The 21054-nt window shown below is 28.9% G+C and overlaps 1 protein-coding gene across 1 annotated transcript; it reads left to right on the top strand.

The window, feature by feature from the left end:
* The first annotated feature begins 433 nt into the window (after positions 1 to 433).
* On the top strand, positions 434 to 7833 carry LOC136971662 (uncharacterized). The gene is made up of 2 exons (XM_067266133.1): positions 434 to 565; positions 6448 to 7833. Exons 1-2 carry the CDS (start codon positions 434 to 436, stop codon positions 7831 to 7833), a joined length of 1518 nt encoding a protein of 505 aa, XP_067122234.1.
* The last annotated feature ends 13221 nt before the right edge of the window (positions 7834 to 21054 follow it).

Raw genomic sequence — 21054 nt, 5'->3', positions numbered from 1 at the left:
CTGCCGATTTTCAAGATGAGAGGGTTCTTTTGATGTTTCAAAACAACTCTTAAGAAAGGTAAATAAATATCCAAATTCCAGTAAAATTATAAAGTCGCCATTATTTTTTCCCATTCAGACTATACAAGGCAATTCTGAAAGAATCGTCGTATTTCAAATTTTTAAAAAATATATAATTATTAATAAGTTTAATATTTCTGAAACGATGAGTGAGTAATAGTGTTTATTATTTGAATTTATGAAGAATTCAAATGGGTAATGCCCATTGCATATCAGGATGCTGCGCAATAGATTATTACCAACATGCAGATATGACTGGAAGACACTACAGTGCATTTCCCCAACTGTTGTAATATATCCTGTAGGACGTTTCCTGCTGTTCGCCATTTCTTGAAAGAGATTGAGAGGTTACGGTGTGTACCCGCAAGTTTAGATGACCAGTTTAAAGAGGAGGTCAGCCTACATTGCAAGATATTCGTTTATCAGTATTCAAGCAATCGCAGTAGATATGGGAGGTTTACAAGCGAGTCCTGCACAAGAACAAATTTTCTCTCTTCAGCAGAAGGTGCATGGCTTACAACCAGAGAACTTAATTCGTGACAGACGTTCTATCAGTGGTTGCTACAACAGTTGAACTGCAAGGTTGGCATATCAGTCAGCTTTGCATTTCTCTAGCAAATGCCATTTATGGACAAGGCGTTTACTCACCAAAGATGGACTCGACAGCCATATATTGACGAATGTGAATCCATAGTTGTACACATCATTAGCCATTCAGGCCGATCAAGGTGCAGGAAGGGATGGTTGGAGGCGATGTCCTCAGACTGTATATCTTAGGCATTTCCATTAAGACATTTTGTTAACTTGAGATTTTTAGCTGAGATGCTGCCCAAGTTGTTGGAAAACGTGCCAATGTGGTTTTAACGTAATGGAGCAGCAACTCGTTTCTCCTGCAGAATCTGCCACTTGGACACATTATCTCCAGAATTAGGTAGGCAGAGATGGACTTGTGCAATGTGCCAAGCATGGTCACCGGACCCCCGTTAAACTTTTTTCTGTAGAGTTATCTCAAAACACTCACGTATAAGATCTCTGTCGGCACAGAAAAGTAGGCAGCAAGAATTATTGCAACGTTTGGATAAATTCGAAAGAACCGTGGCATTTGTAATAGGATTTGACTAGGGCCATCTCAACCTTTAGGTATACTTGGCACGTAACTAGGACCCGCAAAACGTAAAAATAAAAATATGGGAATAATAATTTTGAGGAAACCCTCAAACTAAATTTAAGGCTATCTAGTATCTATCGTACCGTGGTCAGGCTATCAGCTGTAGTGAAAGATCGAAGTGCCGGAGGAACCTGAAATACCTGAAAGGCTAGGATAAAAATAATTTATATCCTTCAACTGTAGAGGTCCGGCAGCGCTTTAAAATATTTCTCCGCATATAAGAGCACGCTCTTATTTGGTATTTGGGGCGAATGGGTTCCGGCCTTTTAGAGTTAGCGCCCGTGGATCGGTGGTAAAATACTAGGGCCGATCGGATGTCGTTTTTTCTACGCTTTTATTTATAAAATCCAAAGAAAGTGGAAAAGCTACAGTACTAAGAAACCATAGAAAAGTGTACTTCAAATTGAAAGTGCAACAATATACGTGCTATCTCAAACTATAAAAAGCCAGACAGCCGGATGGACGAGACAGTTAACCGGAATCGAATCCCAGTGGTAAAAAATTTCCAGAAAGTTTTTGGGGTAGTCTGTTGCGGATACATCGACTCCCGTTCCTCATCATTCGCTCGCTCCGTTATGGACTAGCGTTCAACGGAAAGAAGAAAACAGAACTATAAAAACCCTTCAGCATTTTAAGGATATTGCTTCATAAATATTTGATTGCATCTTTAAATTTTTATCAGTTATTCTATTATTTTAAAAGCAGTATTTATTGAATATTTTAGAGTTTGTAAAGTAAAAGCAAATATTTACAACAGATATAAATACGAGTAAATCCGTTATTTTATAAATTTATTTATACAGAAATGAAGAAAACATAATACTTATTATGCATAATCCTATGAAATAAATCGAAAGGATTAATATAAATTTAAGTTCATCGTTCCAAAATACGGTGATATCAATAAATAAATAAAAACAAGTTTGGATTTATAAAATTGAATTCTTTTACCAAAATCTTTTTTGAATTGTCTACTATGTAGGCCCTTTGGAAAGAAAAAATGCCATTGACGAATTCACCGGAGGGACGATGACAAAACTTTACTTCGTTATCATGCTTCGATTTCATTCATTCTCATCTTCGGTCTAGAGAATTCTGTAATGTGTAACACGATTTCTCGAATTAACCGGCATGAGACGAGTCCATAATTTGTAGCATGTCTGTTAATTCTGTGTACATTTCTTTTTCTCAATCGTACGCCGTACGATTTCTGAAACGTTGCATACTTTTAACTTTTTCATCAGTGAAGCTACGAGCCATACCCTTTGCGAAATATTGACGATTTTTAGATTATGCATTTGTCACCACTAGTAGAATTGCCTTCTGATTCTATTTACCAGAAGTTTGAATTCACGCGGATGTTTTTAAATTAATGGGCCAGGTTACAACATTGCCGTAGGCGAAAGATTTATTTAATAATTATATTTTAACACAGTTATATCCAAAAAAAGCGGCGAAAAATTTAGAACAACCTTTCTAGAGAATGAAACACTCGGGGATGTGGTCGAATGTTCCATTAAAAAGAGTAAATTGGTGAAAATGTGGAGGTCCCATAAATACAGCAGTAGCGTGGCTTTTTTCTGTGGCGGTTCAACATCCAGGACAGTCTTGTATGACTGGTATATATATTTTTATAGCAACACAAATTTGAAAATGGCCTCATCTGCACGGGAATTACAATAAAAGATGCAGGTGCAAGTTGGCAATCACAAACAACAGAAGGTAAAACAGGCTAATCCTCTTGTACTTTCCTCCTCTACCGTTTGCTCATCTCTAATCTTTGGAGTATACTATGGCTGCACGCATCGTGAATAGTCTAATGATATATTTCGCGCTTGAATTTTTACAAGAAAATGTTTAATATATTTATAAACGTCCTCGTTCATTATTGATGTTTGCTTTGTCATTTGAGCGTTTTATTTATTATTTATTGTTTATACTTCTTCACTTTCCTCGTCTCATTTCCTTTGAATTTCGTTTTTAATTGTAAATTTATTATTAACATTTTAATTTTGTTTGTTTGCTGCCGCTAAGAAATTATGATAAAAAGAAGAGGGAGCCATAAACTTGGGAAAAGTTGAGAGAAAACGTTGAGAGTAATTATTGTCGGATTAAAATGGGCGATAAATTATATAATTTTTTATATATTTTCTATTTAGAATATGTGATGAATGATGAATTGATAATTTTATTGCGGACGAAACCTTCTCGCTTCTTCGATAGATGGCGCTACTAGATATGTACTTTCAATCGTTTTCAATACATCTGTACAACCGTAAATTTACATTTATTTGTATGCATTACAAGTCGAAAAAATTGAGCATTGCAATAATAACATGGAGTGAAAAATAATATATCTTACTCAATTAAAACACTGAAACAAATAAATCAATGTGTTTTATTGGTTTCCTAACAGAAATCATAACACGAATTTTATTGTTACGAAACAATATTTGTATGTAATATACGTAAGTACAATACAATAATAAACTATATAAAATGTATAAAGTGTATATTGTCGGATGTATCGTTGTTGTTTGTTTGTTTATCAGTTGATTATTGTCACTATTTTTTGTTTGTTGTCGTCACAGATTTTGTGTGTTTATTGCGTTGTTATAGCGTTTATTTGTTTGGTGTTGTACTGTACTGTTTTTGTATGTGTTTATTGTTTCTGTTAGTGTGTAAGTTTTTGTCTCGTTGTCGTTACTGTCTTTATGTGTACTTGTTGTTATAATTCTTCTGTCTGTTGCTGTTGTTGCTGCTAATGTTATTTACTGTTACTATTCTATTTATTGTAAAATATACGTAGCATTACAACAACAATGTTATATATTTTTGCTATTATATTATAAGCTATTTTTTGTCGTTATTTTAATTATTGAACACAATAGCAACATAAAAATGCAGGTATTATTATTAAATTTAAAGATATTGGCTGAAAATCAAAAGAGATTAATAATTAGAAAGCATTGGGAATGAACGATTTGGACAAATCTTTAATCCTCTTTAATGAAGGTAGATGATGAATTAGATCAAATTATCCTCTAGTTAATTTATATAAATATAGAAAACAGTAATTATGATTAAATTCACGTAAATACAATTTTTATAACATAATTTACTGTAAAGCTTCATAAAATAGGGGAGAAAAGTAGCGAAAACTTTCTGGTTATTTATTGCACTTCAACCAGACATTTATTGAGAAAAATATTAAGAAAACGGTTAAAAATAACAATTTAAAGGAGCAAAAAACACAAGAAAATATATTTTTGAAAGATACGAAGTTGAATTTTCCAATATCGAGAAAAGTAGCGAGCCATTCTCTAAGAATCGGTTTGTGGATCAGTTTGTCTCCCAATCGTCTGATAAATTGGATAACAGTTGATTGCCAATCGAAAAAGGAAGCCAATTATTGTTACACAAAGCCGTCCCTTCTGTTGATCTTCGTAGAACTTTTAAACCTACAGCCCCCTTTATCAAAATTTACTTGTCCTACGTTTAACCCGAGTGTCGCCAATGACGTTTCTGTACGTATTTCACGCACAGACGTTCGGACGTTTCGTATATTTTGCATTTTTTATTTTAAGTTTTTGTGTGGTTGTAACAATATGATACGAAGTTTTTACATCATCAAGCATTGTCTTCGCTGTTTTTCTACAAGAACGTCACACAAAAAAAGAATTTTGGGGTTAATTTTTTGAAGTTTTGTACCTTGTTTTGTTTCTAAAAATATCGATGTAAACTAAAAAATAAACATTAGCAGTCGAATTTTCATTTTGGGTGAAGCATTCTTAACTTTTTCACTAATTCTGTTGTTTTTTCCTATTGTTTTAGTGTTCAATTTTTCGTGTATTGGACACAGCGGATGATAATTCGTTATTCAGTTGCATTACAGTTGATAAAATGATACAAAATAGGGCTAAATTGCTAACAGTACATATTGCTCCACCCAATAGTAATTATTGTTATTCATTAATTGTATAACAACAATACAATGTATTATTTCATTCCATTCTTGTACAGATTTAGGGCGGAGTAATTCATACTTCATTTAGCCATTGTTCTTAATAATCGTGCAACCAAAGAAGTATTATTAAAAGTATTATTCAAGAAATAATAGCATTATTTATTGTCATAAAAATTGAGAAAATTAACAAGATTGTTTATAAATATTGGGCGGAGCGTATTATCATCGTAACTGGATTTAGTTATTATCTTTATCGTTAACCAATCAGTAGACTGTTCTTTATACTTAGGAGCTTATTTATTAAATTTGGGCGGAATCACTAATTAATGGGTGGAGCATATTCTAATATCTCTATCTAAACTTATACTCTAACTTTCTTAATACAAATTACTGTAATAGTTAATATACTCCCCCCACTCAAATATTGGGCGGAGCACACGCTCATTATCTCTAGATTTATTTATGATATGTATTTTTATTCCAACAGTGAGGTTAATTATCTTACGTTTCTACGTAACAATGAGCTGTTTTAGTTAAAACTTTGGGCGGAGCCATTTACTAAGAACATCAGCCAATCTAGTTAAAAGATTTTCTCCTTCGAAACCACAGAAATTTTAGATATAAAATTTTTAAAAAAAAATTAAATATTAAGCGGAGATCATCACTAAAATGATGATAAATTTTGGGAAGGAGAAATTGTAAAACAAATTATTTCTATAAATTAAGTTGATAAGTTAAAATAAACCGAGTGGAGTGTATTTTTTTATTTATTTAATTATTTAAAAATCAATTAAAGGGAGAAATTTTTAGATAAGTGTTTTAGAATAATATATATATTATTAAAGGTATTTTTGGATTATTCTAAATACTGTAAAGGAGAAAAGTTACCGGCAGATTTTTATTTATTTTAAAGATTTTCCGCTATTGTCTAACATGCATTATTCAGTTCACATCACTAAATAATCACGAAAGACAGAGTTAAGGATAATTAAGAAAAAGTACAAAATCTTCCACAATTTGCAACACGCAAACCCTTTTTAAATCTTAATCTATAAAGTCGAGAAACAAAAAAAAAGTTTATATTTGTTTTTTATTCGCGGATTTAAATAAAATTTAATTCACTTCTCCAAAACAATCAAAATTTGCTCGTTAAAATTGAAATTTCTTTCATTTCTTATTAACTGTTAATTGTTTTATGTAATTTATTCGCTTTTTTCAATTTTTTACAAAATATTTTTATTCTTTTTTTCAGTTTATGATTCACATCTGCACATACAACGCAAAATATGTTTTAGTTATTATTATAATCGTTCATTTTTTAAAATGCGTGGAAACATTTGCTACCATTTTCTACTTTGGTGATGCTCCATTTTCTCAATTACTTGCAGGAGCATCGCCTCCACTTACTCAATTACTTGCAGGAGCATCTGCTCCATTTTCTCAATTACCTGCAGGAGCATCTGCTCCATTTTCTCAATTATCTGCAGGAGCATCGCCTCCACTTACTCAATTACTTGCAGGAGCATCTGCTCCATTTTCTCAATTACCTGCAGGAGCATCTCCTCCATTTTCTCAATTACCTGCAGGAGCATCTGCTCCATTTTCTCAATTATCTGCAGGAGCATCGCCTCCACTTACTCAATTACTTGCAGGAGCATCTGCTCCATTTTCTCAATTATCTGCAGGAGCATCGCCTCCACTTACTCAATTACTTGCAGGAGCATCTGCTCCATTTTCTCAATTACCTGCAGGAGCATCTCCTCCATTTTCTCAATTACCTGCAGGAGCATCTGCTCCATTTTCTCAATTATCTGCAGGAGCATCGCCTCCACTTACTCAATTACTTGCAGGAGCATCTGCTCCATTTTCTCAATTATCTGCAGGAGCATCGCCTCCACTTACTCAATTACTTGCAGGAGCATCTGCTCCATTTTCTCAATTACCTGCAGGAGCATCGCCTCCATTTTCTCAATTACCTGCAGGAGCATCTGCTCCATTTTCTCAATTATCTGCAGGAGCATCGCCTCCACTTACTCAATTACTTGCAGGAGCATCTGCTCCATTTTCTCAATTATCTGCAGGAGCATCGCCTCCACTTACTCAATTACTTGCAGGAGCATCTGCTCCATTTTCTCAATTACCTGCAGGAGCATCGCCTCCATTTTCTCAATTACCTGCAGGAGCATCTGCTCCATTTTCTCAATTATCTGCAGGAGCATCGCCTCCACTTACTCAATTACTTGCAGGAGCATCTGCTCCATTTTCTCAATTATCTGCAGGAGCATCGCCTCCACTTACTCAATTACTTGCAGGAGCATCTGCTCCATTTTCTCAATTATCTGCAGGAGCATCGCCTCCACTTACTCAATTACTTGCAGGAGCATCTGCTCCATTTTCTCAATTACCTGCAGGAGCATCTCCTCCATTTTCTCAATTACCTGCAGGAGCATCTGCTCCATTTTCTCAATTATCTGCAGGAGCATCGCCTCCACTTACTCAATTACTTGCAGGAGCATCTGCTCCATTTTCTCAATTACCTGCAGGAGCATCTGCTCCATTTTCTCAATTATCTGCAGGAGCATCGCCTCCACTTACTCAATTACTTGCAGGAGCATCTGCTACTATTTTCTACTTGTAAGATGCTCCATTTTTTCAGAGTTTTACAGAACTATTTTACTCTTTCTGTATTATTTCTTGCATTTTCACTATACGCTGGCGAATGTTTTTCTCGCCGAAACTGTAGAATATATTAATTTTTTACATCATCCGCAGGTTTATCTCGTCATTTATTAAATTACAACTGTTACTTTTAGAAATTCCAATAGTTTCTAGAAGATGCGTATTATACTTCAGAGAATTGAAAGCAAAAGTTACTTGGAATTCTCCATTTTATGTTCGTTTCGGTCAAATGGACTATGAAGAAAATCAATATGCAAAAATCTGTTAGGATAGAAACCGCGTAAATTATTCCATTGTGGCTGAAAGTTGGTAAGTTGTAAGTCGTTAAATTCCTTAATTATCTTACTAAATTTTATCATTCTAAAAATGTTACACTTCACGAATAATAAATTCTCTCAACCCGCTTACATCACTTATTTCAATTGCGTGCTGTTTAATTTGGCGTAACTCTGCTAAACGTAGCCATTCTCCATTTAAATTTTGATCATTCTTCCACTTTGTCTATCTTAAACACTGAACTTTCTAACATAATTATGCAAGTTTTTATTAGAATGCTCGCTGCTCTTCTTTATGTTATTTATGCGTAATTTCCTGAAAGAATTGTCTTTTGAACATTCAAAAACACTATTTTTCGTCTCCTTTTTTGAAACTTTCTGTACTGAACAGTAATTTTCAATTGAAATTATCAATTGAACTTTCTTGAACATCACTTAAACTGTTAACAATAGCGCATTTCTAAATCTTTGCTGCATCGAAATTAAAAAAAAAATTAGTAACTCTGACTTGTAGACCTATAAATTCTCACTGTAGTTCATCCGTCTGTCTGTCTGCGTGATGTCTAAATTCCGGTATAGACCGAAGTCATGTGATTTCAGTTCAAAACTTTTCTCCAGAATGGAGTTACATAGATGACCTGCATGACCTTATTGTTAAAGGAAAAGTATGATGTACAGGGGCAAACCATCACTAATTTGAGGTGGAGAGCATACATTTTAAATTAAATAAATTAAAAATAGAATTAACAATTGCGCTTCGGCATTAAGACGGTGTTGCAATAAATAATTGCTCGTATTTCTCTTAGTTTTTTTCTAATTTTTATCGTTTTTTTCTATTTAAATTGAATTAAAATATATAAATAATTCATATTAATGTTCAGAATTAATTTTTGTATCCAAATTAAGCTATATTCTGCTCTAAAATGGTGTTTCAAAGTTAACTTTTTGAGGAATTTATACCAATTTCTATATTTTTTAATGCTTTTAAAGTCTCGAGAATTGGCATTTTAATTCGATTTTAGCTTTCTGTAAATGTAAAATTTGATAATTTCTCCTTTTTAAGCTATTTTATTCCAATTATTCGAGTACTAAATATTCAAAACGATCGATATCCAGCCGACATCTTTAATTTAATAGACAATTTTAGATCTTGATGCTACATCGCGACATAAAATAGCCTTCTGTTTATATATACAATATACATCACGTCGATTTTAGACAAGTTTAATTTTGTAGTCAATATAATGGAAAAATTTCGAACATTAATCGGAATTTTTTCACTCTCTTGTCACCAATTTATTCCAATAATCTGCGTGTTATTCTATCACACAGAAGCTATTTATTGCCCAAAAGTCTTAAATATGACGAAAAATTTTTAAAAAATCATTTTATAATTTAAATATTTAAAAACAGTTTTAACAATTATAAAAAACGAGGAACTTTTGTCGCTCTCGTACAGTACATTCGACACTCCTTTTTTATGTATAGATACGCTTCATTAATTCACCAACTTCACCACCTTTTTAAAATCCCTTTTATCTCTATAAATTCGCACAGACAGACAGCCTTACTCTACTAATGATCCTTATTTTTTAAACTATGATATCTGGGATATAAGGAGACATTATCTTGAGCAACTTTGTCAAAAAACTGAAACACCTGTTCCTTATTTCTTTTGTTTCTTCGACCATTTTTGTTTTTTTTTCCTTCTTTTTGTCTCTTTCACCCTTTAAAATAGCATACCCCTGTTAACAATGGAAAAATATCCTCTGCAGTTCTTTATTCATTGATAATTTCCTATAAATTATGTAAGAAAACCGTTCATTTATGCTGCAATTGCTTGGATTTTTTAAATCCTCTTCCCTTTTTTCGTGTATTATCTTTTCACAAAGTGTCACAAAACTCTTCTCACTGCTAATTATTGAAACGTTTGTCTTAACAGATGCAGCATCTTGTAAGAATTCGACTGTTTGCCTGTGAATAATTTAACACACGATATCACAAAGACGTCAATAGCAAACTAGGAACTTATAACAAATATTCTCTCCTCTGTTTATGAATAATTAAATCCACGAATAGTTCGACTTAAATTAAAATTTTAAAAACATTAACGAATTCTCCACATTTCACTTTATAAATATTAATAAATTTAATATTTATAAACGTTAATTAAATTATTATTTTTGCTATAAACGTAACTGTATAGAACCTCGGTTAAAAAAATTCATTAAAAGTGAGTCTTAAATGCCTCATACCGAGGTAAATGGAGATTTAGTGTAAAAGCCCCGTTATAATGAGAATGTTTTCTTTTCTAGGCTTTTAAACCGCCCGACCTCGTTATAGTGTGTTCTTTAAGTAAATATCGTCCCTCTTTATAACGATTTCTAATATTCATTCTATTGATTGTTTCGATATAACGAGTACTCGAGTGTATTGATTCGCTTCAACGTCGTTGATTCTATTAATTTAAAACCATAAATTGAGGAACTGATGCACCTGTATGGTAACGCCAATCTCCTAACCCCGTTATAATGAAATTATGTAAACATTGATGTAATTAATGTGTTCTGAGCTTGACATTTCCTCTTATCTTTATTGCAGAATTAAAATTTAAATATACATAACAGCAATCAATTATGACGTAAACAGATACGTAGAATCGTATGCAAATTATCTTTGTATTTTTCTTCCAGATTATAGCATACAGGTTCATTTTTTAATGATTATTACGCAATTTTAAAGAAAATTCACCGAAGGAGAATTAAAAAAAAACGTTGAAAATTTTTTTAAAAATATTTTTGTAAAGCTCTTCTTGTGTAAAGCTGCCTTAATTAAGATTTTTTCGACTGTTTGGGATACTAATTTTGTTTCCAAGTCGATTTTTTTAAATATAATTCTAATCGATAATATAGTTAGGTTAATTACATTCAACCTCTTGTTGCGAATAAAGCAATAATTGCTAATTATGTTCATAGAGAAGTTACTGATTTTTGTCACCTGCAGATTAAATATCTGAATAATTTGCAGTTTCACTTAAAGATTTTCCTAATTAAATTTATGTAATGAACTAATTTCTTAAGAGTTTTCTATTGTACTGATGAAATAACAGTTGAATTCTTTTACTACAACATTAATACATACTATTTTATATTTATTATGCTTTAAATTACACCCTTAAGTATAGATTTGGGGTTAAGATACGCTACGGTGTTAATTTTTATCATTTTTGGCACACGTAACTTGGACTTTTTTCTATGACCTTATACCACTATAAATCTTAATCCAGTAGCTAAGATCCAGTATTCTGCGATAAGGACCTTCAATTATATAAATTTATGCCCCTCGGAGGGGCCTTTCTTTATTCTTAAGACTTCTCAAAGCCTACTCGCTATTGTCTGTATACTTTGTTTCAAAGATTTCAGTATTAGTAGCATTATCAAAATACTTATAATTCATGTTGTTTCTGGAGTAGGCAAAGGGTATATGATAAATTTTAATAGAACTGTGTTGATGCAGATTTATAAAAATAAAATTATTCAAAAACGAGCGCAACTCTTCGTGTATTTTTCTAGCGAATCATCGTTCGGAAAACCATAATTTGACCAATTAACATTCAATCCTATAATTTGAATTTTTACGGTGATAATCTTGTGATATTTACTGTTTTTACTTGTATAAAAATGAATTTTTTATTCAAGTAATAAACTGAAAAGTGCTCGAAACTTTATTTACCATCTTCACCAACCTTATAAAATTGCCAATTTTCGTGTGAAATTTTAAATCTATCCAGATTCATTCGGTATAAACCATAGCTAGATGAAATTACACAAATTTATTTTATATTTAACAATGATATTTACTCTATTTTATAGCTTTTATAATCTGTATTTCAAACTCAGATTTATCTTAAACAGATTAAAGATAGGAATAACTTAATCCAGATTAAAGACTTTATAAAAATCTCACTAAATTATACGTTCAGAATATCCTGTTTATCTTACAATATTTCAAATTTTCTTGATGTTTGTTAAGCCACGTCCATAATAACATCATTAATCACGTGCAGCACCCCTTATAACGTTTAACTGGATTAGTTAAATATATATATATATATATATTTTTTAATTTTTAGCTTGATAATCATCCTGAAAGACGAATGATAAATACATTTTATGGTTCGATAATCAGCTCTTGAGTAAGAGGTTCTGATTATGACAAAAGTGTTAATTTGTCTTGAGATAAATAATAATAATAATAATAAAGAATAATGAATGAAGTTCTCACATACTAAAACTATTTTAAAAATTCGAAAATTGTAAAATAATTAATTATATAAAATTGTTATTCTGTTAATCGAAGTTTTACGTTAATTACTTCCTATTAATCTTTATTATATTTACACAGGAAATAATTCATTAATTAATTATTAATTATACATGAGCGTGTTTTAAGTTTTTTGTTGCAGCAAAACTGAAAAATCACTGCAAAAAGAATTCAAATTAGCATTAAAATATTTAGTAGATTTGCCAAAACATTAAAATTCTAATTTTAATTGTTTTTTATTTTGTAGATTTTTACACTATAAATAAGCATTTTCTAGTTAATATTTGAAATAAATTTCAGCAACTTCGTTCATATTTTCTTAAAAACATTAAATTTCATCGATAAAATAAAATATTCAAAAATTATTTACTTCGTTTTTAATAATTTTATAATATAATCGAGATGCGTTGATGATAATAATAATAATAATAATAAGCGCAGAATAGCCCAAATGGTTAGGAGTTGAAATTTGAAATTTGGTACACAGTTAAGGTACATCATGAGAACTTGCACTAAGAAGAGATTTTTGGAAATTCCACCCAGCGGAGGAGAGGGAGAGGGTTAAGGATTACCGGAAGTACTGCGGTTTATTGCGTTTTAGCGGTAAATCGAACATATTTTTAAACCCATCCAAAAATTCTCTAATTAGCCTAGGAAGAGAAAGACCTAATTCTTGCATCCGGTGAAAACGGGTAAGATCGGTTATACGAAGGTCATCTTACGTAAAGATTTATCACACCGAGTGCCCAATCTAACGAATTTAAAAAATTCTTTATTTCTCTAACTGTACACAATTTAAAGAATTTTGAAGTGTTAGATTGGGCACTCGGTGTGATAAACTCTTGCGTAAGGTGACCTTTGTAAATATAAATGAAATAATATAATATAATATAATAGAAGGGTTAGAAGTACGAAATAATCTAATAATCTTATTTTTTGCACGAGTAACGCAGGGGTTTTTAATAAAATTTAATAATGACTTTTTAAAACAGTGATTTAAAGTTAATTTTTACAGAATTTTAGTTTTATTTAATATAAATGTATATTTTATATATTTCTGTTTATCATTTTCAAAACGAATTTCTCAAAATTCACTCTATTTATTTATATATTTAAAATAAATCTGTTACAAAAGATATATTTTAAAATGAATTAATTGTTTGCTTTTAATTAAATGAAAAAAAAATCAATTTCGAAAATTTAAATGAACACGTGTTGTAATCGATGCGTAAACATTCCATTTTAATTTGTCAATTACAACTTTTTAAGTAAACGAAACTGAAATTGAAATATAAAAATTTTGAAATTGACAATAAACCGAACGTGACTTTTTTAAACAATTCGTCAGTTTCGACACGTGTCATTTATTGGATAAATAATCAATTTCAATATTTAAATTTATTTTTCTGAAATTAACAATTTTTTTTACATTTCAAACAATTAAATTTTCATTATATATTAATAAATTGTTTTAACTAGACAGTAACCGAACAAAATAGAATATAAATCAGGACAAAAATAAAATAAAATAATGATAATAGTAATAAATTAAACGGTAAAATTAACAAACAAATCAACTGTTATTTATTAAAATTTTAGCTTTTTATTAAATTAATCAATACAGCGATTAAAATTTACTCGGGAATACAGAATGTATCCATTATCATCTTTATATCTAATGATCAATCAACAGTTAATATCTATTATCTCTCATCTAGTCATATTTGATTTAGAGTATCAATTATCATAGCATTATTTTTCATTACTTACCTTCCAAAAGAACATTATCATCCATTATCCATCCCGTAAGTGGTTATTTTGCTAGCATAGCATTTATTATTATTATTTATGGCTAAGGAAAGTTTTTAATGTCCTTCTTTCTTTATTACTAGTAACTTATTGTAAAAGTCATCGAGACTTTAATCATTTAAAATATAAATTTTTAATTTAAATACTTTCGTATTTACCTTTAGAATTTATTATCGTTTTAACAAGGTTATTTTATTATTACTTGTGCAGTCTTTAAATGCATTCACTTTCATTATCAAGCTGTATAATTTCACTATATAACTGCGCTGTTTAAGTAATAATCTCTGAAATATTTACAACTTTAACTTAATTACTCTCGCTGAGAGCAACATAACATGATATTATAGAATATTATATAAAGTTACTCCCAAGAATATCTTGAACTTGGTAAAGTAATGATATAGACGCTATAATAGTATACACGAAAGTAGTACAGTACATAACAATGACGTATCCAGGATTTTGAGAATATGAGTGCTGCTCGAGGCAGATTCGGGAGGACCTAGGCACGTGCCTTCTGTAGTTTTTCGGAAAATGTTATTCGACTAAAGTAATTCTAAGATTGTGTAATCTTGCTTAATTGAAATCATGCGATATGCGTTATTATATTTAAAGTAACAAAACTAATTGCTTCTTTATTCAAAAATGAGCGCAACTCCTCGTGTATTTTTCTAGCGAATCATCGTTCAGACAGCCATAATTTAACCAATCCTCGTTTATTTCAAACTGTATCTTAAATAAATCAAGAGGGCGAATTTTCACGATAATAATAGAACTCTCGTGATAATGGAGATATAATTATTTATTTACTTTTATTTCACATTTACTCTTTTAGTCGTATAAAAAATTAATTTTTATAAGCATCATAAGCACCCCTTGGATAAGTCCCTGTAAAAATGAAATGAGTAAACTTGCTATTTAACTGAAAGAAAATCTTTAAAAAGTTACCAGTATTGATTTAAAATTGTAAATAATAGTTCTACTTTAATAATAATAATAATAATAATAATAATTTGTCTCGAAATTTAGTTCACACATTCGCTTATAAACAATTTATTAAACAAATTATAAGTGTAGCAATGCTAATATAACAGCAAATGCAGCAATATTTATCATTTTTACTTTAATAATATGTAAGTTGTGGTATGAAAATAGTTACTTTTATTGTAATAATTTGTATCAGAATTTACAACCTAAAGCATTTTTGCTCTAATGATTGTTGTTGCAGCAGCATAAACATATATAAAAGACTTATTTCAGATATACTAATCCGATTTTAGACCTTTAATAAAGAGCTTAAGCCAGAAATTTGAAGGAACTTTGAGTTTTTTTTAACAATAATTGATTAGAATAAACTATAAAGAGTTTGTACGGAAGAAAAGAAAATCCGCCAATTTACTAAACAATCTCTTTTATATATATGTGTGTGTATTTTTTTAATTTTCTGTCTCCTTTTCTCCGTGTTCTTTCGTACTGTGTTACTAACTTCTTTTCCAAATATCGAATTTTTTATTTTATTTTTCTTCCTATTCGTCTCTTTATATTTTTACTTTTTTTATTTTACAGGAATCTTCCCTCTTCCTTCTTATTCTGCTTGTTCTTTCGAGCGTTTTTCCTTATCGATAGAAAGAAGAGACGACGCATTCATCGTTCAATACTTCATACGTGACTTATTGCAGTGAATCGTCCAGATATCCAGACATATTTGATCATCTTCCTCCCTCCAAATTTCACTTGATAAAATTTTTGATGAAAGACAAAATATTAATTTTTATATTCGATATATTTTTGACTAAAAAAAGACTTACTTTTAAACTAAATCAATCAGATAACAACGCCATTATGGAAAGATATTTAATTAAAATAGTATCGTAAATTAAGGTTAACAGTCAGACTAAACCAAACTACTTATTTAACACATTTACATATACATAAATCTATCTACTTATCATGCAAAATTATCTACTTAAATATCATTTTTTGTATGTAAAATTAGATTTAAGAAGATAATTATCCTTTAATAGCATTTCAAATCAGTTAAAAAATCGTTTTACTTTTTTATATTTATAAAGAATAATCACATCATTTGCTTCTTTCATTGTTCAACTTCTTTCTAAAGACGTAAGAATGTCATTTCCTTGTTTTAAAATTTTAAAAAAATACAAAAAATATATAAAGTATGAAGTGAAAAATGAAACAAAAATGGTTTCCGTTAAAATGAAACTATAATTTTACTTCAAAGTACAATAGAGATGACAATTTATTAGCCACGTCAAAATCAGGCGAATTTAAGCTTTGTATGATAGAGGTATCTTGCTAGAAAATTAACTTTTCTAACATAAAAAATACTGCAAATGTAGTCTATAAAACAGCATTCGTATCAGTCTTTAACAGAAATTTTTCTTTCTTTATTTTTATTGTTATAGATTTCTTTATTTGCTTTCTTAGTTGTTTCGTAAGTTTTTATTTTATTTATCTTTTGCTTCAGTTCCTTATTAGTGTTGATATTGTTTACAAAGAACTCGTCATTTTCTTATGTAATAATAATAATAATAATAATAAAGAAAATAACTTTTCTATCTATTTATAATATATAAGTTACTTTATAACAATACAGAAGATGTGGAAAACACAAATACAAAATCTCTGTTATTGAAATAAACAATTTCACAGAACTGTACATTTCAAGAATTTAAATTTCGAATTAATTCTTTATATTCTAAAATTTTTCCAGAATATTCATTGTTAGAAATATAAATTAAATTTCGATTGTTGAAATGCACAGTTTTATAAAACTGTACATTTCAACAATCGAAATTTTTATTTATATTTTTAACAATGAATATTCTAGAAAAAGGAAAAAATCTAGAACTTGAAAAATTAATAAAATTTATTCGTAACGTTAACTCTAATATTAATTAATGTGTTTCAGTAATAAATAATTTTATTAATTACATTCAATAAACTAAAAATTGTGTCTATCGAATGTAGTAACAACTTTAAATCTACTGAATATACGAAATACTCTCACTAAATAATTAATAGAATTATTTATCGCTGCAATGCATCGATTAATATTAGAGTTAAATTTAGGAACTATTTAATTGCATCCAGCTCTTAACTCACCCTTTGCTTTTTTTCAATAATTCTAATACTTTTTCAGAAATTAAAAATCTCGGGGGATTCCCAGAGATCTATTTCATGCCCTTCTGACTCCTGGAAATGATGTAAGCATTAAGGAGTAATTTTAAAGAATCAACAAGGGCCCAACGACTCCCTAATATTGAAGTGCACTTTATCCTTCAAATGAATAGTCCTCGAAAACTTAGTTATTGATTCCACTTGAACTCCCAACAAGTAAATTTTCAGTTAATTATTGGAGGATTTATGAAGATAAGCCAAATTTTAAGCTAATTTTTGGAAATATTTATGGTTACATTTTTGCTATTCTTTAAAGTAATACGTTGAATTTTAGTAAGTAATTTATAAAATTGTTTTAGGAATGGTTTGTCAAATGCGAAATGAGTAATAATATCATTATTAAAGCTAAGTTTAGTTTTAAATCAATGAGTACCAATTGTAATGTTAGGCTTTCTGATTTTTTAAGTTGAAAGCCACGTTTTTATTCATTGTTGAAAATAATTTGTACACTTAAACTAACTTAAAAGAAACTTCAAAAAATTACTACTTAAGCACCTTTCTTTTATAAAATATTAAAAGGAATTATAATTAGTATAAAAAGCTTTTAAATGTACTGTACACAAAATACAGCAAGAACTTTTAATTACTTTATGCAAAATAATACTAAATGAAAAGTTAAAAATTAGCTGGCAATTTCTTCAAAGATAAAGGAATTTTTTTTAATAATAAATTTATTAAAATTTATACAACAAACATAATTTTCATTATGTTTTAAAGAAGTGTAACCAGTCTTTTTAATATTCTAAATAAAGAGCTTTTCAGACTTTTATCTTAATGTTGAGGGGGATCAGTTTTCAATTTAGTAAAATGTTAAAGCAATCTTATATCGGCTTAGTGGATAGACAGAGAGTTTACCTTTTTATAACTTACTTTTTTCCTTATTACGTGGCACATCTGCGAGATTAGAGGATTAGAAAAACGTGAGTTTAAATTTAATGGGTTGGATTAATAAATTCATAAAAATTTTAATAATGTGCCTCTTAAACAGATAGGAATTGTCGCGATTTATTGGAATAGTTTCGGAAAATTCTCTCTCATAACGATTTCTTCTCATTTCTTTTATAATGGAGACTTATTAAAAACGTATATTAAACCTATTTTTAAAAAACAAAAGAAGATATTTGTAATTAGAATAGTAATTACGTTAGCATTCTAATTGTTGAAAAGACCTGGGTTAACGTTACTGCTGTTATTATACACGTATTTCCATTAGATTAGAGTTAACTTTTTAATGTATTTTACACGATATTATTAGAAATAAGTTACATAACACATTTTTAACTTAAATTGAACCAAAATAGAAGAGTAAATAATCTGTATCTTAATTAAATAATTAAGATGCTTTCATTTAGAGAAATTCTCTTGTAACTTATATAAAATTTACTGATAAATTATTTTTCTCTCTACCTTTTAAAGATATTTCCTTACGTTTTAATTTTTCTGGGTCATCTACATTTTAGTTTTTCCCCTTTCAGTTATTTCCTTACATTCCTCATTATTTTGAATACTTCCATGCATTTTAGTTCTCTCCATCCTTTTGAAAATTAACCTAAATCCAGGAGAATTATTTAAAAATCTTAATTTTTATGCCACTTACTGTAATTTGAAAGTCAGTTATAAAAATTCTAATTTTGTAGGATATACGCCAGAAAAATCGATGAAGTTAATATATTTTTTTAAAATTATGTTTAAACTAATTACTTTAGTCGCGATATTATAACAAAATTTCATTATTTTGTGGATAATATTTTTTATTTATTTATTAATAACCGTATAAATTTTATATCAAAATACGAGACCAAGTAGAGAATGGAAAAGACATTTTAATAAATGACTACTAAATCATGCTAGCATCTGTACTAGTAAGGTAATAAAGATCCATTTATAAACAAACAACTCTTACAGAATTTTACTTTTATTATCAAATTTAAAGTATAAAAATGTATTTTTTTAACTGCAACTTTTACGAGTTGTGTCCTTCTTAACTGTAATTCTACGTCAGTAATAAAAATATCGTGGGGAAGAAAGTAACTTCAATTCTTCAAAATGTAAGATTCGTCCTTTTAAAAAAGGGCAGAAGAATTAATTAAATTACTTTTAAAAAATTAATTTTTTGAATTTTATGCCACGACATAAAAATTTCTCTTAAAATCTTTTTAATTAAATATATATTTAATAATTTTTTTTTCAAAAGAAAAAACGATTTATTAATAAAAGTACGAGTAAGACATATTTTTATTAAATTAAATATTTTTCTCGCCTACGTGAATTTTTTTAGATTCGAAAAATGAGTTCTTCTCTGTTGGTTTTTTATTCAAATCTGTTTTAAAAATTGAATTTTTATATTTAGTTATTTTTATTAGAAAATAGGATAAAATAATAAAGTATTACTGTTATTTGATCAAAGAATTTATACACGATTATTTGAATATTTTTTTGTGATTTTTTATCTTATTTCTTATTTAGAGTCATTTTTATATTTATTTATTTTCTAAATACAGAATTTTTATTTAAATCCACACATTTTAAATATCTTTTTAACCTATAATTCCCCAAAAATTAAATAAACTTTTAATTATTCTTCTAATTTTAGTAAAAAAATTTCTTAAAATTATAATTAAAGTTATTTTGTAAATTAATTCTAAAAAAACTTAAATTTTTTAAAAATATTAATCTTTAAAATTATTTTTTCTGGATTCTCTTGACAAAAAAAGGTTCTTATTTAATTAAAATTCATCCAAACTACTTAAATTTGATGTTTTTCGCTTGTAATTTTATGTTTTTTATTATTTAAAATGTGTTTTTGTCCATATTTTTGTGCATAATTCTGAATTCTTTCTGATTATTAACCAATATACAATAGTAAAATAATAATATCTACATATGTATTGTATTTTTTTTATTATTGTTATTTTTAACACACCGGTTCGTTGTGTAAACTAATTACACACGAATACAGTACGTTGTTTTTTTTTATACATTATGTACACCCTAAAAACAAACAGCATTAGTTTGTGGACTTGCACTGTATATAAACATCATACAGTGGCATACACGAATTGGATTTTCATCAATAAAATTCTCTATGGGAAATTATTTATTTCTTCTTCTTTAGAACACATTTTTTTTGTTTAGAGAATTCGACATACACACACACAGGCATGCGCTCACACACACACACATACACGCGCGCATATATATATATATAATTTCATATTCTTAATTTTTTTACGATTTAAAATTAAATTTTTGTAAATCGTTTTTCAGTATCTTATAATTAAATTTTCCAAATTAATCAGTGCTTCTTGGTCGACTTTAGATAATGGGTTCCTTGAATGAGGATCTTGAATGTTTCGTAACAATAATATTGTTGTTCAACTTCCTCCCCTTCTCTCTAGAGATGAACGAGAACGAACAACACAATCTATTGTCTAAATTCTATCCCAGTAAATCAAAAAATACCATTAAAAAAAGCCATTCCAATTGTTAATTTTCAGTTACTAAATTCGACGTTTGGGAACAATTTCTATAAATTTTCAATTTATATATATATATATATATATATATATATA

This window comes from Centruroides vittatus, unplaced genomic scaffold, assembly GCF_030686945.1.
Source record: "Centruroides vittatus isolate TY-2023 unplaced genomic scaffold, ASM3068694v2 contig_1051, whole genome shotgun sequence".
NCBI lineage: Eukaryota > Metazoa > Arthropoda > Arachnida > Scorpiones > Buthidae > Centruroides > Centruroides vittatus.
This window is presented reverse-complemented; position numbering and strand designations above follow the sequence as displayed.

Bases quoted from the DNA above. Each gene is read 5' to 3' on its own strand.
- LOC136971662 (XM_067266133.1), top strand. From the start codon at position 434: ATGACCAGTTTAAAGAGGAGGTCAGCCTACATTGCAAGATATTCGTTT. The intron at 566-6,447 runs GTGCATGGCTTA...TCTTTTTTTCAG, and splicing joins TTTTCTCTCTTCAGCAGAAG to TTTATGATTCACATCTGCAC.